This window comes from Gambusia affinis, linkage group LG12 (assembly GCF_019740435.1).
Source record: "Gambusia affinis linkage group LG12, SWU_Gaff_1.0, whole genome shotgun sequence".
In the NCBI taxonomy this organism is placed as follows: Eukaryota; Metazoa; Chordata; class Actinopteri; order Cyprinodontiformes; family Poeciliidae; genus Gambusia; species Gambusia affinis.
Genome location: NC_057879.1, coordinates 6,096,034 through 6,117,233, shown reverse-complemented (window position 1 = coordinate 6,117,233; position 21,200 = coordinate 6,096,034). Strand labels below are relative to the sequence as shown.

The 21,200-nt window shown below is 39.7% G+C and overlaps 3 protein-coding genes and 1 long non-coding RNA gene across 6 annotated transcripts; 1 reads left to right on the top strand and 3 right to left on the bottom strand.

Moving 5' to 3' along the window:
• Positions 1-128: 128 nt before the first annotated feature.
• LOC122841346 (ciliogenesis-associated TTC17-interacting protein-like) lies at positions 129-2,208 on the bottom strand. Its single transcript, XM_044134602.1, has 6 exons — positions 1,881-2,208; positions 1,583-1,768; positions 1,432-1,487; positions 827-913; positions 364-534; positions 129-272 (listed from the first exon to the last, which is right to left on the bottom strand). Exons 1-6 carry the CDS (start codon positions 2,206-2,208, stop codon positions 144-146), a joined length of 957 nt encoding a protein of 318 aa, XP_043990537.1. The 3' UTR covers positions 129-143.
• Positions 2,209-3,419: 1,211 nt separating this feature from the next.
• LOC122841345 (caspase-8-like) lies at positions 3,420-5,965 on the bottom strand. The gene is made up of 6 exons (XM_044134601.1): positions 5,460-5,965; positions 5,312-5,346; positions 4,618-4,723; positions 4,428-4,530; positions 4,010-4,204; positions 3,420-3,869 (listed from the first exon to the last, which is right to left on the bottom strand). Exons 1-6 carry the CDS (start codon positions 5,785-5,787, stop codon positions 3,722-3,724), a joined length of 915 nt encoding a protein of 304 aa, XP_043990536.1. The 5' UTR covers positions 5,788-5,965; the 3' UTR covers positions 3,420-3,721.
• Positions 5,966-11,563: 5,598 nt separating this feature from the next.
• LOC122840693 lies at positions 11,564-19,614 on the bottom strand. Its single transcript, XR_006372275.1, has 3 exons — positions 19,564-19,614; positions 19,031-19,102; positions 11,564-11,637 (listed from the first exon to the last, which is right to left on the bottom strand). It is a non-coding gene; the product is annotated as an uncharacterized LOC122840693 (long non-coding RNA).
• LOC122840688 (interleukin-5 receptor subunit alpha-like) lies at positions 11,599-21,169 on the top strand. 3 transcript variants are annotated; one of them, XM_044133261.1, is made up of 10 exons: positions 11,599-11,687; positions 12,239-12,321; positions 12,966-13,003; positions 13,126-13,268; positions 13,378-13,553; positions 16,394-16,521; positions 18,190-18,331; positions 18,492-18,597; positions 19,045-19,126; positions 20,846-21,169. In XM_044133261.1, exons 2-10 carry the CDS (start codon positions 12,252-12,254, stop codon positions 20,930-20,932), a joined length of 972 nt encoding a protein of 323 aa, XP_043989196.1. In that variant the 5' UTR covers positions 11,599-11,687; positions 12,239-12,251; the 3' UTR covers positions 20,933-21,169. The 3 variants fall into 3 exon arrangements, with proteins under 3 accessions (XP_043989196.1, XP_043989194.1, XP_043989197.1); XM_044133259.1 differs by lacking the exon at positions 11,599-11,687 and adding an exon at positions 11,877-12,146; XM_044133262.1 differs by lacking the exon at positions 11,599-11,687 and adding an exon at positions 12,052-12,168.
• Positions 21,170-21,200: the final 31 nt, after the last annotated feature.

Genomic DNA, 21,200 nt, shown 5'->3' with positions numbered 1-21,200 from the left:
GAATGCCCTATTTTAAAACTTTTTTCATACATAAGGCGCACCGGATTATAAGGCGCACTGTCGGCTTTTGAGAAAATTGAAGGTTTTCAGGTGCGCCTTATAGTGTGGAAAATACGGTACTCGTCCTAATCACCATCGTGAACTCACCCGTTATCAAGGAAGTAGCAGTGCCATGTGGAATGGTCGGCATCAGCGGAACCAACCATCCTCTCAAGCCCAAACACCTCTACGGTCTCACGGTGAACCTGTATTTTCTTCATGTCCAGCTCACTCTGATTGCGCACCAAAACGCAACAAAACATCACAGTTTACCCCGACATGCTAACGTTCTCCTGGCGCACGGTCACAGCTGTAGTTACTTACGAAAGTGGTCTGATTTATACGTAAACTTTGGTCCAAGATGATGAAGACCATGTTCTCTGGAACCTTCTTCCTCAGAGCCATGAGACGCATCAATAGCATGCTGGATCCCTCGGTGACCAGGCCGCGCAGGACAGACATGGGATAAGACACGCACTCCTCCTCGGTCACGTCCTTCGCTCACATTCATTCATTCATTCACACGCACACCAAGAAAAAATGCAGGCAAAGGGAATCTGACAACCGAAGGCATCCTATTGTCTGCCAGGTGTCACCGCAAAGACGGGTTGATGCTAAAAATGTTTTCAAAACTATTTATAACACTTGGCATTTCTTCTGTTTTATAAAACAGAAGAAATGTTTTGAAAATTATGGTTTTAACATGACAAAATGTGCAAAGGTTTAACTGTATGGATAGTTTTCCAAAGGCACTGAAAACATGAGAAGCGACATTGTTCATTTTTACCTCTCCCATGGCAGTGAATTTGTTGATCACCATCTGTTTGTCACGTTGCACCATGTGACTCCTCTTCTCAACATTGTAACTGTCGAGCTAAATAAGTTTTTAGAGAGGATAAGCAAACTGTTAAAACAATAAACTTTGCTATAAACATTTAGGTTAATTCTTAAAAGTAGGCACATTTAAGTTAAGTGGCTGCTTAAGGCCTCCACATCACCAGGGGGCCCCCAAGAGCAAAAAGCAAGCTTGATTTAAAAAAAAAAAAAAGAATAATGCAAACTAAATGCTATCACACATAGGCTAATTTCTTCCACAGTTTGGGAAATGTTTTAGTTTTAAGTATTTAAAACTAAATGTGGCACATTTAAATACCACCTTGGATTTCAAAATTCAAACAACTTTTATAACAACACTGGTACCATGAAAGTTAATTACAAACAGCACTAATAATTGATACACAGGCTGACATGTGAATGATGGAGCATCTGTTGTTGAACCAAGTTCCCATGTTGTTTGTATGGTTTGTGGGGGGACCCACAAATGAAAATCTGCATAGGGCCCCAAAGAGGATTGGGTCGTCCCTGAAAGGAGGTGCTGTTTAAAGGGCTCACCTTGACATACTCATTGTAGTCTTCCTCCAAGACCTCCAGGTCAGCGGTTAAGTAAGCTTAAAAGTCAATAGTAGAAGAGAAGACATACAGTGATATGCAACAAAGCACACCTGGAACCATCAGTGATCACCTGATGGATAACTGATCTCACCGGTCACCGTTGTTCCACAGGGAGAGCCGTCGATAGCTCCGTGGCTCCGAGCATGCAGAATCACGCAGGGCTCCAGGGCTCTGTGTGTTAACTCCACAGACACACTGAACTCCCCCAGGACTCCGCCACAATCAGACATCACCAACAGAGACTCTGAAAACACACACTTCTGCAGCTCCTCGGGCTCTGGCAGAACACACAAGCCACAGCTGACACCACCAAACACCTCTTGTAATGTTTTTCCCAACCCGTGTTTGCTGTTTTTTAACAGAACTGGACGTTTGAATGTCAAACTTACCTATGGAGGTCAAGAAATTGACAGCCTCTTCTGAAGCGTTTAACATTTCTTCGGGTTTGGACTCGTTAGTGACAGTCTCTTTTGAAGCTTTTAACTCTTCTTCAGGTTTGGACTCTTCAGCGACAGCCTCTCCTGAAGCTTTTAATTCTTCTTCAGGTTTGGACTCGTCAGTGACAGACTCTTCTGAAACTTTTAACTCTTCTTCAGGTTTGGACACTCCAGAAACAGCCTCGTCTGAACTCTTCATATTTGAACTCGTCAGCGACAGCCTCGTCTGAAACTTTGAACTCTTCAGCGACAGCTTCCTCTGAAGCTTTTGACCCTTCATATTTGAACTCTTCAGGGACAACCTGGTCTGAAGCTTTTGACTCGTCGTCACTTTTAGACTCTTCAGCGGCTGCCTTATCTGAAGCTTTCAACTCTTCTTCCGGTTGGGACTCTGTAGGAACATCGTCCTCCTCCATTATTGACGCAGTTTTATTTTATCGCCCTTTCTCCCTCCAGCAGTTTTACAAACTCCTCACGAACAACGGTTGAGTTGCGTCGTCCTCTCCAGCTTCTGTTCTGAGGCAAATTTGGGTTGTCATGGTAATGACGCCGTTTGTCAGCGCGCAGCCGCAGTAGAATCCGGATATACAGTATGATAAGCCGAGTTTTTCATGTATTAGGTCAATTAAAGGACAAGAAATTTTTTTTTTTTGCTTGTGTGTTTTTAGTTAAACATTAATAAAGCATTTACATATATATTTTTTCTTCTAATATATATATATATATATGTAGATGCTAAAAATGTATTATTCCTAATTAAAATGAATTAGGAAAAGCAAGGAACTGGTGTAAAAGTAACGGCGAGACACAGAGAGCTCTAAAAATAAACATTTCTGTTAGAAAATGAGAGTAAATGAATATGATATGTTACAAAAATTGTGTTGGGCAAGGTATATCCACCTATTAAAATTAACTTTGTGATATGAATACTGTAATTATGCTGTTGCGATCCAATACATCTGCAGTGCGGGATTTGACCATTTGCTGGTACCAAAATCCATGCAAAAACAAAGGAGGTTTGGAGAGCCATTAGTTGATCAAAGTTCAGACAAACCGTGCATTTGGCCACAACTGGACATTTCTCAGCTTTCCCCCACCAGTTTCTTTTCCCCTCTCTTGTATTTTGAAGGTTAAGCAGTCTGACTTTGGTCTGCTTTCTTTGTGGTCCCATTGCTCCTGACAGAACTTGTGTAAGTCTGGTTTGCACCTCCACAGGTGAGCCTTCCTACAGCCAAATATTTGTAAATTAATAAAATTAATGAAAATCAAAAGCTTTTCTAAATTGGTTACGTTTCTTTTAAATTTGAAGACGGTAATAAAAGTTATGTTATTTCTGTTATTGTTTGCAAATTATATTTAGGCACTTGAGCAACATTGGGTTTATTATTGGGATTTCATGTTATGTAACTTAAATCTATACATGTAGGCTTATAATACATATTCACAACATGATGAATATGTTAAAATTGAAAATTTAGCTGTGTGCCAGAATTTGATATTTAGATCAGTTGTTTATTTGGCATGTGTATTTATATGTATTTAATAAAGGAGACAGCAGAAAAAAATAAAAACAGACATCCACCATCACCGGCCACACTTTTGACTTTGACTCTTTTAAATTTGGTAGAGGAAAACAAAAGTTGAGACTTAATATTAGATTGGAAAATCCAGTATCCTAAGAAAATTACACACATATAATTTTTTTAGATGTATAGTGAAAAATACATCACTATACATGCATTTAGATAAAGAATGTTCTTAAAGCCACACTCTTCTGCAGGCGCTGTCGGACTTCAAGTGCAACGTGGCGACAGAACGAGTTTCTTCCTCAGAGTGAATTTCACTTCAGGAACCTGTTTTTTCAGGCCAACACAGACGGAGCCCTCCTGCTGGCCCACCATGTGGTTTACTCGATGCAGGATGGAAGTAAAGTCTTCACCACTGAAATTAGGGAAATTGTCACCGTAACTGGATATGGACTAGAACAGAAAAAGATCCTACATCAAACACATAGAGGTCAATGGTTATACTGTTAGTAGTACAAAACGGAAAACATTTGTCTAGTAGACATAATGAGTTACCTAGGGCAGTGCAGCTTCAGCTGCTTACACACCGACTGGATAAACCAGCTTCCATCTATTGGGTGTCTAAAAGATACGTAGTCTTCAACAGTGGAAATGGCTAGAAAATCGGATTCCTCAGGAATGGAGATTGCACTATCCTCCTCCACATCTTTCAGCAACACCTTGTTGTACATTCTTCTCGTGTTGGCAGGCCTGAATCAGGAACACTTTGGGTTTCCCAGTGAGGGCTGGCAGCTTAGAAATGTCTTTTAATTTCTTTAATGGCAAGAGGCTGTGAGTCGACCCCATAAACTTTTCCTAATGACCGTGGCTCAGAATGCAGCAGGCTGCCCAACCGGCTGCTGGGGAGCAGAGGCAGCCGACCGCCATTCCTGAACATCCAACTCCAGTAGCTGGAGTTGCTTCTCCTCATCACGAAGAGGCAACTACCTTCAGTATCTGTTCCATCTTGTCCCTGGTTTGGTCTTTACACATCAGCACCTTGAAGCCCAGCCAGCTGAACACCTCTGCTAGACTCTCTGCAGGATTTTTTTTAAACAGAGGAAATAAAACTGACCAGACATGACAATAGTTACATTTTGAAAAACAAACTGAAAAGAACGTACCGGCATCTTTGTATGTCCCCCTTCTCTGTTTGAGGCTGTGGAAATTCTCATTGTTTATGATCAGGCAGAGACCAACAGGCTCGCTTTTGAGTTCATAAACCTCATCCTAAAACAAGAGACAATGTGACACATTCAAATGTATAATTTATAGCAAAAAAAAAAAGGTTCTAATCAAAATTTCTATACTATTCTGAGTTTGTAAACCTCTTTAATATATCCAGGTACATTCCAGAAAACTTGAATATTGTAAAAAAGTTAAATAATGGGAGTTGACGACATCACACACAAAACACATCAACTGCTTTGTTTCTATTGAACAGCACAGGATGTATTGGTGCGGTTTAGTACGGTATTTTATGGTCCGGCATAATCAGGACAGTTTTAATTAAGGCTGAACAATATATCAGCAATATCGGTACGGCCCGATTAAAGGAAAGGAAATGACAAATGATAAAACTAAAAAAAAAATAAAAAATTGGGAAATCAGGGTTGTTTTCATGTTATAACTATTTAAAAACCCCATTATCTTGAGATGTCAATGGATGAATTATGACATCAATGAGTTAATTCATTTCAACCCACAGATCATCAGTTACCTGAATGAATGCAGGTAAACCTCTTATCTTTAATAAATCCAGGGTAAAACTAGCCTGCTTAGTCACAGCTTTGTGCCGTTTCCACACAAGAAACTCACCTTTTTCAACCTTTCAGTCTCAGGCACCCTGTCTGCTAAGAGTGAATGCAAAACCGTACGAATTAAATCTCTTTACTCAACCCCTATAACAGTATATTTATACTGTATTTTACACACTATATAATGCAACACCAGCATTTTTTATTACCACTGTGAGGTGAAGTAGCTTGGACCGGCTTGAGTAAAACATCATGGAGCTTCATGTTCTCCAGGTCAGGATAGGTTTCAGCAATGTCGTCGGTTTGCAGAAGCTCCAGAAAGTTTTGGCAGGTTTTTTCTCCTTTATTCATGACCTTGTCCACCATCTCTACAACGTGGCCCTCCACATGCTCTTTGTTGATGCTCTTGAGATTGTTGTATTCCCTCAAAGTTATCAGCTTCTTCTCCTGAACTTTGTTGAGGATAAATTGGTAATCTCCACATAAAACATCGATGAGTTTTGTTTTATTGCACGTCAGGATCTCCTTGGCGGCCATTACTGCGATAATTACATACACTGGTGCTGCACTATACTAAACTTCAACCGTCTGAAATCTTGAATATCTTGATGTCGTTGCTTTGTGTTATGTCGTTTGAAGCAGGATTTCTCAAAGAAAGCAAGTAGAAACAGGTTAACAACTTACGAGCCAGAAGCAGTCAGCTGAACTTCTATTGTCACACGATTTAGATGGTGCAAAACTGGGTTGAAGTCTAAAAGCTATAATGTTGTCGCATGGACCTTTCAAGGAAGTGAGTCTCCCGCCACGGATAAGGAGAAAGAAGTCCTTTGTTACTTTACTAGTAGAGTATCTTTAATCAAAGTGTGGAGTGTGCTGCCCCCACATGGTAAAAACTACACAAAGCTATTCAATGGCATTTTCTCTAGAGGAAAAAGGAGGCTGTCATTTTCACATGTAAGTAAAGTAACACTGGTAAGCTTAAAAAAAATAAGTAAGCTTTAATAAAAGAGAAACTCTCAGCTTACTGTGTCTTCCTGTTCTTCTAGATCAGAGGTGGGCAATCCTGGTCCTGGAGGGCCGGTGTCCTGCAACTCTTAGATGTCTCCCTGGTCCAACACACCAGAATCCAACAGCTGAATCGCCTCCCTAGTGTAGTCAGGTTCTCCAGAGTCCTGCTAATGACCTCGTTATTTGACTCAGGTGTGTTGAAGTGGAGATACATCTAAAGGTTGCAGGACACCAGACCTTTAGGACCAGGCGTGCCCACCCCTGTTCTAGATGTTATTTTTGCATAGTCCATAATAAGCGCATTCATAAAGCATTTACACACTATATAATTTAGTACAATTACAATAAAACTGAACTGCACATTTTTTCGTTTTCTTTCATTTCACAACTAAAATATTTGTTCTTCAAGAACAGTTTATTTGCTAAAGTGTCTCTCTCAAAATGTCCTTTTAGCATGTCCCAAGCCTCTTTTGGAGTTTGACAGCTTGTTGTTAAATACAACTGGGGTGTACTCACATTTAGCACTAACATGGAAAAAGGCCTGTCGCGATAAACGATAAATCAATTAATCGTAAATTAAAACTATCGACCTCATTTTAATTATCGGCTTCATCGTCTCATCCGGCCATTTTCTCTTTCTGTTGATGACACTAAATGAAAAAAGGCTCAACTCTCCACTGACCCTCCCTTCCTCATTTCCTTAGTTTAATGCTCAGTTCACACTACACCATCTTAGAGCTGTCGGCCGATTGTTGGCCCATTTTCAAAACCTGAGAGATCACACATTACCCGAGACAGAAATCCTAGGTATAACGGTTCCATCGTGCCGTGTGGTGTCCAACAACGAGCACAAAATAATGGCTCCAAGTCCAGTTTACTGATTTTAAAACCAGGCATTAATCAATTCTTTACTACAATCTACCTGCAATACATGTGGCTCTAGTGTCAGCGTAACGTCCTGACTGAATGAAAATCATTATAACTTATTTATGTCACGTTAACAAAGAACAGCTGAAAAGTTGCCGGGTTCATCAACACGAAATGTTTTATAAACATTAATGTTGTTTCCACAAATCATGGTTACTAAACCGCAACCCGCTGGACTTCGGGATGCAGATTCCGCTCCTAATTTCCCCTCAGAAAACATGGAGGAGAATCCGTGCTTTCTGATTGGCTGCCTGTCACATTCAACAGGCTGCGTTAAGCTCCCAGTGAGGAAAACCCCTGATTTAGATCGGAGCGGCCACAACGATCTACCGTAACACACCACACAGTACAGGATGATCTGTTACCAAATTGCATCGAGAACGACTGACACTCTAAGATTGTCTTAAGGGGAAAATGTAGGTGTGTGAACTAACATGTAGTGTGAACTATTGCATCAGGTAGTCAATGTGCCCATTTTCTCTATTTACATCTAATGATTACTGAAGAGCAATATGGCATACAGACTTCATAATCTGCACTCTTTTGGTTGAATGCAGTATTTATTTCCACTTTGGCTTTATGTTGTTTAGTTTTTATTCAAGTGCATTTTTTGTTAATGGAGACTGAGAATCCATTTTATTTTAGTCTTTGGTTGTTTTGTTTATCAGTCCTAGTGTTAAGTGTTCTTTTGAAAATAAAGTGTATCTATTGCATTATTACGTCATTTCCATTAAATCAGTGTACAAAGCTCTTCAAACAATATTATTGTTTATTGCAATAATTTTTGAGACAATTAATCGCTCAGCAAAATTTATTATCGTGGGGCGTGCTCCGGTGGCGTAGAGGTTAGCGCGCCCCACGTTTGGAGGCCTTCAGTCCTCGACGCGGCCGTCGCGGGTTCGATTCCCGGACCCGACGACATTTGCCGCATGTCTTCCCCCCTCTCCTGTCAGCCTACTATGAAAAAAGGGACACTAGAGCCCACAAAAAGGACCCCCTGGTGGGGGAAAAAAAAAAAAAAAAATTCTTATCGTGACAGGCCTACATGGAAAATGCTCTTTCTCTCCGTCTATCGAATTCTGCCTGAGCTTGTGTTCTAGCGTCCGGAGTTAGCATATCCGTCTTCGTTAGCATGCGCCACAGTCCTATAGCATTTAGCAAATGCTCCATTTGAAACTTCCACTTTAGGGCTTCAATCAGTCAAATTTTATTTGTCTAGCACATTTCAGCATCAAGGTATTTCAAAGTGCTTTACATCAAATCAAACACAGAAACACAATGCAACATAGAATCAACAATCAAAAGACGACAGTACGTCAAGTTCCATCAATAAATTTGTATTTGATATGTTTTAAATACAATCCTAAACAGGTTGGTTTGTAGTCGAGTTTGCATCCATAAAAGGTTTACCGGTTACACTCCTACTGTGTTATATGGAATGAATTACCTACTAGTATTTTTATTCCCACTCACGCTCACAATCACACAGTTTAAAACCAGCCTTTCAATGGGCTTCCAGCACCAGGCTCCGTACAACTCTTTCACAGAATTTCGAACAGGTACTCCGCTGTCCCCCAAGGATTTTTTTGCAATTTTATGGGACCTGTTAGTGTCTAGAATTGACAGGGTTTGTGTTACGCGCAATGACCCTCAGTCACTCGTTGTTTTTCTTCTGGCACGGAGAAAAACAGCATTTTGTTTTGCTGTTTCCCTTGTTTTTTTCATACATTTGTATTTATGAATCTTATTTTAACCTTTTGCATGATCATATAGTTTTAGTCATTTATTATTCACCAGTATTATGGTTCCTGTTTGTGGAATGGGTTGTCAGAGAAACCTGAGGTTTCAACAGAAATGGACTAAAATGCAATAATTGGTCATTTCCTCAAGAGGAAACAGGAGGCTGTCATTTTCACATGTAAGTAAAGTAACACTGGTGAGCTTAAAAAAAAGAGTAAGTTTTAATAAAAGAAAAACTCTCAGTTTACTGTGTCTTCCGGTTCTTCTACAGTAGATGTTATTTTTGCATAGTCCATAAAAAGCACATTCATAAAGCATTTACACACTATTTAGTCTAATACAATTACAACAAAACTGAACTGCACATTTTCAGTGGAGTTCAACGAGACAAATTTACTCCCTTTATTTCATTTGTGAGTCTCATCCCTCTATCTCTACCTGGTCACTTTGCACCCGTCACCTTAACTCGTGAGCAGAAGATTTTCCTTTGACTAACTTACAGTTACTTTTTCTAAGAAAGTCTCTTACGTCCATATTTCTCAGACATGCCACCTGGCTGTGATATTAAAATACGTCTAGCTTACATGAGCAATAAGCAAGATGTCAGAGCTAATCATCTGAGCTCGTGAGAGATCTGCAAGGAAATGGGCTGCAGTTTCCCTCTGCTTAGTGTTCAATAGAGATCCGAGATTTCAATCTGGAGAGACTCAGACGGAGAAAAACAGCGATTAAAAAGGTTTATTGACAGGCATAAATTTAAAGTTCTTCTCGTGGTTAAAAAACAGGAAAGTAATGCAATAAGAGCAGCAAACTCGTGTTTTAGCTCAAGAGTTTTGATCCAGCAACGTGTGGTAAGTCTATGGTAGGATTAAAGCAACACATAAACCGCGTCCTAACTTTACTGTTTGGGAACATAATATAAAAGGTCAGCAATCAGCAAGTTTTAACTTTCCGTAGCAGCGCTGAACTTCATTTGATCTTTTTGTTTTTGACATTTTTTGTGACAGCTTAGCCGAAGTGGAAACCAACTGAATGTCCCAGATTTGGACCAATGGCAAGCCACATTTTACTGCACTTGGCCCAAAACTATTTCCTTCAGCTACCTTTTAACTATGCCTCCTACACTCTGTTTTTTACTCCAACCGAGTAAAAAAAGACAGCGGTTAAATGTGTGATGTAAAGAGAAACTAGACCCTCAATCTGGTGAACGATGAACAAAACTGCAAAACTACACGGCAGCACAGTTTGAATTGTTTTACTAGGATCCAAATAGTGTTGACGATGGCATTGAGTGGAGTTTTACCTCTGAAACTTTAAGAGGAATACAATAAAAACAATTCTGAAGTGTTTTCAATATTAGGAACTTCAGCTTAGCTTGCTTAAAATGCCATGGCTTAAAGCCTACTGAGAACTATTGCTATTGTTGTTAAAGTCAGAATTAAAATTAGTTTCAGAAACATACACTGGTGCATGTTAATAAATTAAAATATTTTGAAAAATGCAAATGATTCAAGTCTTCTCATTCAAAAAATAATAATCTCAGACTAAAAGATTCATCTATATAAATTCAATCAGCATTTACTTAGTTAATTTAGATGATTATGGGTTACAGCTAATAAATCCTCTCCCCATCCAAAAAAATAATTTTTTTTCAGAAAATATAAAAATTTCTCAAGTCCCAAATATAGTCGATTTTGAACATAGAAATGTTACAGCCAACAGAGACCTGTAGAAGACTGCTGACTGGATAGTTGTCCGTCAGAGGGTCACCAAAGGTCAATGGGAGAGATGCTGGTCTGTCCTCAGAGTTCTGTGCAAAAGTGTAACAAAGTGGGAAAGCTATAAATGGAGTGTTCCTCGGTATACCGAAGTCACACGTTTCAGATTATGATGGTAAAGTTTTTATTTAATTTCTAAACCAAGGTCAGGCCAGAGGAAGAGTGGATAAGTGGATCCACGTTGCTTGAAGTCCAGCAGTGATTTGAAGAGAAATGAAGCCGAGTTTCCCCCCAGTCCAAAGTCTTACCTCAAAGTTATAGAGCACGCCACGCTTCCCTGTGCTGAAAAGCTTTATGGTGACACAGATTTTATCTTCCAACAAGACTTGGCAACCGTTCGCCAAACACTCAGGTTGATTGACCAGCAAACTGGCCTGACCTGGTTAGAGTCTGTGGGGTTTTGTGAAACAGGAAGATGAGAAAAAGTGGGCTGTTGACCTCCGGGCCACACCGCTGGAGGAGTCCCAACTATGTGCTAAATGCATATACAGTACACCGCATTTTATTAATTTTTTTTAGCAAAAAATTTTTTTTATATAAAAAAATAAATATAATAAAAATCTATTGCAATACTTACATATTACGAGAAACAGAATTTTGGGGTTTGATTGTTAATCAAAATACAAACATTTAAAAAAAATATCTTCACAATATCAGTTGTATTAAATACATAAAAAAAATTCTAATTTATTAAAACCCAAATATGTACATTTTGCTCTTCTAGAGCATTTTCCACGAAATGTTCACATTTCAAGCTGTAAAACTGTGTGCCAGTACTAAGATGTGCGCAGCGTACACAGTGAGCAATGTGACAAAAAAAACAAAGTGATGAGGGGAAGAAAAAAGAAAAAGAAAACCTGCTTTTGGTTTCCTGAAGCTTTGTACAGTAGGTGACGTCATGTTTCGTATTTCCCCAAAATCGTCTCGTTGTCTCCTGGCAGAAAGAGAAATGCATTCAGCGGCATCGTAGAGACACAGAAGGAGGTAATGACACTCTATTAACTCTTTATCTAATCGTTTTTCTGTAGCTTAACAGGCAGAAGGCTCTGTTAAGTTTTTCTACTAAGGTATGAGCTGATATGTACAGTAAGAGGTCACAGCTGTGTCCATTTCTTGAAGTAGCTGTGTGTGTAAACGCAGTGGAGCCCAGATAACTCTTTGTGTCTCTTAATTGTGCTTGAAAACGGAGTTTCTGAAACCTTGAAGGCATCGTGTAGAGAACCAGTACAGAAACCAGAAAAGCAGTTTCTTTAAATCCGTTTGCGCCCACTCTGAGGTGGCTTACAAGAAGTCAGGCTGTGTATGAGGGAAGCTAAAAAGGGGAAGTCTAAATAGCCAGGAAATTACCCGCAATAAACTCAGTCAGTCGCTTCTTTGCTGCTTGTGGTCCAACGACTCCCCAAAATCTGAGGCTGAAACTCATGTCTGGATGGACATAACCAGGTATTCGCTTACTCACGAAAAGGTAAAAGTGTCTAATATCGATGAGGATTCCTTACATCTGTCGTGTGAATCTGATATCTGTGTTTTGGCAGTTTTGTACCGACTATGAAGCTCTCTCCTGCTCTTCCAGTACTGTGGTACAGCTTTCTCCTGCTGCTGCGGGTCTCACAGAGTGGTGGGTGTCTTCTTACACATTCCAACTTACTCGCAATTATAACTAAATATGCGTGACTATAGGAGGGAATCACAGAATTTTGTTTCCTTTTGACACTCCAAAGAACGAGGATTTAAAGATATAACACAGAGCTGATGAATTCAGAATGGCACATTGAATCAAACTTGCTTCACTGCAAAAAAAAATTAAAAATCTTACCAAATATTTTTGGTCTTGTTTAGAGACCAAAAATTGAATTAAAATATGCACTTAACTCAAGTGCATAGCTTAATACACTTGAATTAAAACAAAACTTAACTTTTCATTAAGATGTAAAACTTTTAAGTGAATTATTCCTTTATATTAATTTGAAAAAAAGACAATCATTTCCATTTATAACAAGACATTTTTAAAAGTGACAACCTGCCAGTGGAACTAGAACTTTTTCATCAGTATTAAGGAATTATTGTCTTAAAACAAGCTCCTATATCTTGCTGAAAAGTTGCTTGTAAGTTAGTTTTGTCTCATTTCAAGTGTACCAAGATGTTTCTAGAAACTAGACATGAACCGACATGATGATGAGCTACGTGAACCTCCAGTGAACGTAATGAAGAACGTTCTCGCGCTTGTTCTAAATCTGGATTTATGTTATTTTCTTCTACCAGAGCTCGCGGACTATGATCCAGACGTCGACACCTGTTCTGTAAGAACACCAAAATTTTCTTTCATATTCAAAATCCCCTTGTGGCTTTTAACATGCGACATTTTAGTTTCTAATAACGTTTTAGTTTCTCCTAAATCTCCTCCTCTTCCATTCATTTGCAGGACGAGAAGGATTTAGTCGATGACGGAGAAGAAGAGTTGGAGGGGGCGTCTGTCGTCTGTACGATGTCCCGAGCGAACAAACTCAACTGTTCCTGGTCGCTCCGCGCTCTGGAGACGGGCGCTCAGCTGTCCGTTTCTGTCAGGTAATCCCAGGCACTGTAATCCGCTCCAAACAGAAAACATTAAGACTCCCCTGAACTTAGAAACGCGTGAAACGCGACTGTGAGGCTGATTTTGTTTGTTTCTTTACAGGCTCTTTGAGAATAAGCGCTTGGTCGATTCTCGGAACCAAAGCTCAGCGAACGCCATTGGCTTCATATCCTGGACAATCGATGGCGGCCAGAATAAGTCTGTAGTCGTCGACTTTGACGTGATCCAGCGTGGCGCCAGGACGCGTTACACCGCCGAGTTCGACGAGGATATATTGAGTAATCTTCAAATTCACACACTGTTCTGACCGAGTACACTGTAAAATTATTTCTTTGACAACAAACAGCACCGTGAAGATCAGGAATCTCAGGCAGGCAGCTCAGGAGTTGAGAGAAAGCGATATATTTGAATATCTAACAGTTCAGTCCTTGAATGGCCCATCTCCATGGAAACTGGTTGACAGAAAGATTGATGCGAGTAAAGATGGGGATGGTGGGGCGTGGCGTAGAGGGTAGCGCGCCCCACGTTTGGAGGCCTTCAGTCCTCGACGCAGCCGTCGCGGGTTCGATTCCCGGACCCAACGACATTTGCCGCATGTCTTCCCCCCTCTGCTTCCCCCTTTCCTGTCAGCCTAATGTAAAAAAAAAAAGGGACACTAGAGCCCACAAAAAGGACCCCCTGGTGGGGGAAAAAAAAAAGATGGGGAAGGAAACCTGTTGGATGATCACCTTCCAGCAGGACGACCTTGAGCCCTGTAGCCAGAGCAACAACAGAATAGTTCAAAGCCTATTCACGCCTTGGATTGGCCCAGTCAAAGTCCAGACCAAAATCCAATTGATAGTCTGATAGAAGACTTGAAAATAACCATTTGCACATTCTGTGGGTTCCAATCTGATTGAGCTTGAGGAAAGTTTAGAATAAATAATAATTTAAAAACATCAGTTTTTAAATGCGTGAAGCAGATGGAGAGATACCTACGGAAGAGAACAGGTGCCACTGACCAAATAAAAAACAAAAACAAATATAAGTTTTTCGGAAAATTCTGACTTTAATCTCAGAATTCTCCCCCCAGTGGCCCCATTCCTCTTCCGTACATCCTTGAAGAGACTTTCTAAACCGTTCATCCTTCACTTTCCGCTTCATAGCTATGCACTACTTTGTGTTGGTCAGTCACATAAGATCCCAATGAAAGACACCAACATTTGTAGTTTCATTGAGGAAAACTTCAACGTCCAAACCTGCTTTTACAAAGTCCTTAAAGTTAGTGCCAGCAGCAGACTCATTCTCCACTTCCTGTCTGTGTCACTCAGCTCTTTTATTGGCAGAGTATTGCAAAGTACTGAAAGCACAGATTTGAATAACCTGAAACAAGATAATAAGATTATGTTGATGAAAATATGATGAGTCCAAATCCATCTGTGTTTGTTTTCTGAGACATAAAAAAAAACCATTAAGAAAAGCAATCGTAGGACTGATGACAGGGGTTTTAAAAAGGAGAATTTAAAACCCGAATTGAGAATTTTAAGAAAGGAAAGCACCCATCATACCTGAGCCACACCTTTAGTGTCATTAATAACTCCACTTCTGCTAAATTTTTACTCCACACCAGACGGTAGAGTCCCACAGCTAAAAATAGCACCTCATTGTTTTGTCTAGTTGAAAACATGAGTCGTCTTTCACAGGAAATGATCAGATTAAAGTGTTGACACTGTAACCTGAATAAAACTTGACAGTTTTGGACTGTACCAGGCACTTTATTAACAACCCGGGGCGTAATGTCAGAGATCAGAACTTATTTGGGCTTTAGGAACATAAAAGCTTTCGTCTTGTGACGCCCTGCTGATGGAGCAACACCTTCCTGTTAAAACCTCCAGATTTTGAAGAAGTAGAAAAGCTCTTCCTGTGTATGCTTGTCTATGCAAAGGAGTTATTTCTGGTTGGTTCTGCTTCATGTTGACGCAGTTTTATAATTTTTTTTTTGTTATTTCAAAACTTTACTTACTTTGAATATGAAAGCATCTGAGAGCTGCAATGACACATTTTTGTCTGGTCAAAATTATATAGTGGCTGCACAGTGATGCACTGAGATGATAAAAGAGATGTTAAATATGAAAATTTAAGTTCATTTCACTCTTTTTGGCAATAGATTCTCTGATTACTGTTCCCAACTGCAGTCAAAGCCCCATAAACACAAAATACTGCTCAAAAAAGCAAATAAAATCAAAACTAACTGATGAGACTCATTCTAAAGTTGAAGTGGAGCAGTTTTATCCCCAAGCAGATCACAATGACAGCATTTAATCACATTTTAAAAAAATATTAACATGTATTGCTGTATCTATGGTGGGAAAAACAGAGAAAAAAAACACTGATACTTTTTTCCCCCCCATCATCATGGAGAGTTGTTTCTGCGTTAAGTCAAAATACACAACCATAAATATGTTTAATAATTACCCACCCTTCATGATAAAGAAGAATATTAGGTCAATTGGAAAAAAAATTGAGACCAAAATTTTTTTTTTCCCCTGTGGCCCTAATGTTCTTCCATACAACGGTCTATGGTCTATTAGGGCCATAAAGAGGAATACATTTCAGCCCCCGAAAATCTCAGGAATCTTCTAGGACAAAAAAAAAAAAAAAAAAAGAAAAACATGAAAACTTGAGTTTCAAAAGACAAAAATGTGCTAGAAAAAAACCTCAAAGTTTTACATTAAACCCAGAAATTTTCTAGAAAAGGTCAGACATTTTCGACTTGCCAAAGTCAAAAACATTTCCAAGTTCCAAAGAAGTTTAACTTTTCAAACTTCCTTGTTTTTTGTCATAGAAAATTACTGAGCTCAATCTCGAAAGCTCTGAGTTTTTTGACACAAATTGTACTCCACTCCCCACCCGCTTTTCCATCTATAATGACCCTCAGACGGCTGGGCAGCTATTAGAAGGGACTGAGTCCCATAAATAAATCAGATTACTGTCATGCAAGTTTGGAGTGAAATGCCTATGTTTGACTGTTCTTTTAAACCCGATTATCTTTTCACATCGTTTTTCTTGGAAACAAATTTCCCGTTTTGAGTCATTTCGGGCTCGACGCTAACGTCTGGTTATTTGGGTTTGGCCGCAGATTTCCCGGATCCTCCTGCAAACGTTGATGCATCGATCCGGGACGGGAACCTTCACGTAAACTGGGATGTGCCAAGCAATAATTTACTATCACATTGTTTTGATTACCAGCTGGACTTCGGCGACCAGGTATGTCTGTCTCAAAGTGTCTACAGAGTGGTATGAAAGAGTGTTTGCCTGCTTTCTAATTGAATATATCTTTTCATGTTTGTCACACTTTGGTGTCTCAGTGTTGATTCTTTCTTTGTGTATTCATTGGTTTTACTGTTTTTTTTTTTTTTTTTTTTACTATTTTTGTCACGAAGCATTGTGTGACAGCTGTCTGAAAAAGGTTCTAGATAAATTAAATTTATTTTCTCACTTACCCTCACTGCTCTCTCGGGGTAATTTTGGTTGGCCTGCCTGGGAAGCTTCGCCACGGTCCCATGTTTAGTTACTGTTTTTTTTTTCCCTCATTTGTTCTTGACGTTCTTTCCTCCTCAGCATCATGTGTGGATGTTGAGGATCGCTTGGTGTTCTTCCCTTCATCAGGGAGGTCCTAACTGATGTCTTGGTTGGGAACAGGTGCGGCAGTAATCAGCTGGGTGTGGCTAGAGCAGGGCTTCTCAATTCCAGGCCTCAGGACCCCCTGCTCTGGATGTTTTACATGTGCCTCTATTTCAGAACAGCTGATCCAAATGATTGTATGGCCTTCTTCTGCAGAAGCCTGTTAATCACCCATGGATTCAATCCAGGCGTGTGGCAGCAGGGAAACACCTAAAACATGCAGGGCAGGGGGGGCATGAGGACTGGAATTGAGAAGCACTGGGCTAGAGGCAGTGTGTGTCAGACAAACCACAGTTTAGTTATGGTTTAGCAGCAGGGGGCAATCATTTTTCTCACAGGGCCATGCAGGTTTGGACTATTCTCTCTCTTAAAGGAGAGCTATTATGCAAAATTCACATTTTGCACTTTTTTTTAGTACTTCCACTTCGGTTTCCACCGTTTCTAAAAACAGCCCATGTACTTTAAAAACATGGGCTGTTTTTTTTGGCAACAAGTTAAAATTTTTGGGGTCTGGAAAATGAGTAATAATGTAATGCCACAAATCAGCAGTTGCTTCCACTCACGTGGCAACCCTAACCAAGGCCAGCCCATCAACTGACAACCCAAGTTGAGTTTCAGTTTGTTTGGTCAGCTGGTTTTACCGCTGTATGTGTTGTACAACGGCTGCTGGAAAAGGAAAGTGTTGAGTTATTGATTTCACTTCCAGAAACCACTTGCTGCACTCTTGTTGATTGTGCAGGAGGCTCCAGTTCTGCTTTTCAAACGCTACTATTCAACTTTCACAGTTGTATAATTGTGCACCCATTTTCACACATGGGCGCAAACGATGAGTTGGTGGGCGTGGCCAGCAGCAGCTTCTTTCATTGAAAGGATTTAAAGTGACAAAGACCCTAAAGCTATTCGATCTTAAAGAAACTCAAATTAGGGAGAACTGTGAAACTAAAATCTTATCCAAGAATGATTTTGTGCAAAAAAAAAAATGTAAAGAACATTTTTGTAGCACATTGATTTATCCTAACTCGTTTAAGGAAGTATAATCGGTCATGTTTAATAATTTAAGATCTGCATTCTTTATTTATTGGTGTTTTTCACTGTTTAAATTGGTCTGATGTTGTGCAACAAAGATGGAAAAACATAGGAAATCAGTAAAGGGGGCAAAAACTTTTCACATCACTGTAAATTGCACACCAGCCACAGTGTAACTCAACCTGAATCAACCACCTGAAACGAAAAATAATCTTCTCAAAACAGGAAAAACCGAGAAAATTTTCAGCTAAGCGGCAATACGTAGAGCCAAATGCTGCCGCTCCCACCTACAGGGTGAGGATGAGGACGAAGATATCGACCAACTGCTTTTGGTGCACCCAGTGGAGCGAGTGGAGCCCCACAGTCAGTAAGTTTTATTTTTTTATTTTCTCAAATTGAACAATCTGACTGTCGATTCATCCCTGTTTTCACTCTGACGACTTCAAGCTGAAGTGCAGCGACGTCTCCAGTGAAATAACTCATCACCGTGTGTGTGTGTGTGTGTGTGTGTTTGTGTGCATATGCAGCGGTGGAGCAGCCAACGTACAGACTCGATCCTCTCGTAATCGCCTTGATTTCGCTCGGAATCCCCATGATCCTCCTGGCCGTGCTGTTGATATTGCGCCATCAGAGGTAGACCGATGACCCGTTGTAGCCGTTTTTCATCTCCTTGTTGTTCAACTAATTCCGAGCTGACTCATGACTTCTCATAATTATGAAGCAAAAAAAAAAAAACAGAGGTAGCCTTTAAGTTTGCAGAAGCTGTGAAGTTTCTTTCAAAGAAGAGTAAGAAGGATGTGAGTAATGTCTTTTTAAGTGAGAAAACCACAGGCCAGAGCCTTCACCAGACTGTTTTTTTTCCTCATAAAACGTACGCTTGAGATGTTCAGAAGTAGCCAATAAGAGGAAGGAAGTTAAAGGAGAACGAGTTCATTAAGTAATAAAGAAAGCCTTGGTGTTTTTTTTTTTTCTTTCTTCAGCATTAAATGTGTCAGCTTTCCATGTCATAACAAAGTTGGTATAAAGTGACTTTGAAATATGGATTCAAAATCTTCCTAAAGCGTACCTTGTGTCTCTCAGGCTGGTCAAAGTTCTGTTTCCTCCGATTCCTCGTCCCCCCGCCAAGTACAAACATTTCCTGGAAAAGACCGATCCGCTCAATGTAAGCACGTCCTCATACTGTACACACACACACACACACGCTCATACTTTGCAAAGGTTTTTCACACCCGTGTGAAAAGGTTAAATATTTATTTACTTATTTTTATTTTCACAAAATCAAACTTGAAAATGCTTTTTTTAAAATGAGGATTTTATGTGATAGACAGTGAGGCACCAAAAAAAAGTATGATTGTGTTGAGTTAGAAAAAGGAACGTGTGGGGTTGTGTGTGTGTGTTATCAGTTAATTTAGTCCCTTTGTCGTCGTCTGCCCCTTATTAGCTCTAGCTGTCTCTTCTTCTTCCCTTTTTTATGGCGGTTGGCAAAACAACTTTTAGATGCATTACCACCTCCAGCTGTCTCTTGCTCCCCACTGCATCCTTGTCTTTGTCATGTTATTGATTATTTACCGCAGTTCTTGTTCGTGTCTCGTCACTCACCTGTGGTTCCTGGCTTTATGTTCTTGTTGGACTTCATTAAACTTATTTCTCCACCTCACCCTGGGTCCGTCTGCGTCCTTCCTCGTCTTCGCCAACCCATTTCCTGACAGATAGCAGGTCTTCTGAATATTTAACAAAAATAAATTAAACAAACTCTGGCGCGGTTTGAACGCGCCACGGCACTGCTGCCTTCACAGACCGCTACAAAAAGCAGGCAGCGAACTATACCGCAGGGCATTGTGGGTAAATACAACCAAATCAAACGCATTTGTTTAGCGCTATCTGGAGAAATGGTTTGTGGTCTTCAGACAAAACAGAAGACATTCTACAACCACTAAGATGTGACACTATTCTATTTCTGTTTACATTTTCCAAATGAGAAAGTTTGTGTCTTCTTCTGATGTTTTCGTGTCGTCGTGGGTGCAGCGCCACCACAGGCGATGTGGAGAACAGTTTTTCAAAGGTTTTTCACACAATGCAGTGTGAAAGCGAAACGCACCAGAAGAAAAATGTAACTTGTTGTAACTTTGATCCCCAGTCGAACCGAGTCTATCAGGTGTGAAAACACCTAGAAATATAAAGTTGACATAAAGTTCATTTATTTATTTCTAGAATGATAGAAGTATAAAATCACACACATGTACAAGGAATGTAAAAACACACATTTTTGTACCACAATAATCTTGACATTCTCCAAAAGGGGTAGGAAGAAGTAGGAAACTTATGAACTCCTACCCCATAAACCCACACAATTTCAGATGGACCCTTCTTATTACGGTAAATCAAATTAAAAATAAAATGAACATAGGTTATTTAATTTTCCTTCTTTTTTTTTACATGTCTAACCATACACATCCATACCCACACACTCAAACACATTAGCCTCAATTTATATATGCACATTTGTGCTAACTCTCACCCATACGTCTATATCTTGTGAAAATTACCTCCTTGTATTTCCTTTTAAATTGTGTTCAAGTTTGACTTTGTTTTCACTTATTTAACTTATTCCAAAGTTTTACAGGAATTTAAATACAACAGCTCTTTCTTATTGTGTGTATACTACAAATCCTTAAGTTATATCCTTAGTTTTATTGCCCTGGACTATATTTAAGCATATCAGAATAAAAGATATCATATCACACGTTTCTGAATTTAATTTGCAAACTATTTTGGGAACCATTTGTGATTTTCCTCCCAGCTCCAAATATGCAGCCCACTTTGTATAAGCATTAGTGTCTTGGTTCTGATGTTTTTCTTCTTCTTCTTCTTGTGTTTGCAGTTCTTCCATCCTGTTCCAACAACTAAGGCCGAGGAAGAAATCACTGAGGTGGAGGACGCAGAGCAGCCGCCTGCAACAACCCATTAAAACAGTTCAGGGAGAAGGCGTGTATTGACTGCCAGTCATTCTGTATCATACTTACATTGATGAGCCAGCACACGTATGTAGAGGGCACATAATGCTGCAGATATATAACAGCTTATGCAGAAACTGTATTTAAATACATTCATAATCCTCTTCTGTGACGCTTGGGCTAAAATCCCGTCAATAATTCAGATTTTTAATTGAATCTGAAAAACGACATGCAAGATTGTGAATTTTGCAGCAAAAAATTAGTTATTTACAGACTGAAATT

Bases quoted from the DNA above. Each gene is read 5' to 3' on its own strand.
- LOC122841345 (XM_044134601.1), bottom strand. From the start codon at position 5,787: ATGGCCGCCAAGGAGATCCTGACGTGCAATAAAACAAAACTCATCGAT. The intron at 4,724-5,311 runs GTGAGTTTCTTG...CTCTTGTTTTAG, and splicing joins AGACTGAAAGGTTGAAAAAG to GATGAGGTTTATGAACTCAA. The intron at 3,870-4,009 runs GTAACTCATTAT...CCCTAATTTCAG, and splicing joins CTGAAGCTGCACTGCCCTAG to TGGTGAAGACTTTACTTCCA.
- LOC122840688 (XM_044133259.1), top strand. The intron at 18,332-18,491 runs GTAAGTTTTATT...GTGCATATGCAG, and splicing joins CGAGTGGAGCCCCACAGTCA to CGGTGGAGCAGCCAACGTAC. The intron at 18,598-19,044 runs GTAGACCGATGA...TGTGTCTCTCAG, and splicing joins TTGATATTGCGCCATCAGAG to GCTGGTCAAAGTTCTGTTTC.
- LOC122841346 (XM_044134602.1), bottom strand. From the start codon at position 2,208: ATGAAGGGTCAAAAGCTTCAGAGGAAGCTGTCGCTGAAGAGTTCAAAG. The intron at 1,769-1,880 runs GTAAGTTTGACA...GTGTTCTGCCAG, and splicing joins CAATTTCTTGACCTCCATAG to AGCCCGAGGAGCTGCAGAAG. The intron at 535-826 runs GTAAAAATGAAC...ATGTGAGCGAAG, and splicing joins AATTCACTGCCATGGGAGAG to GACGTGACCGAGGAGGAGTG.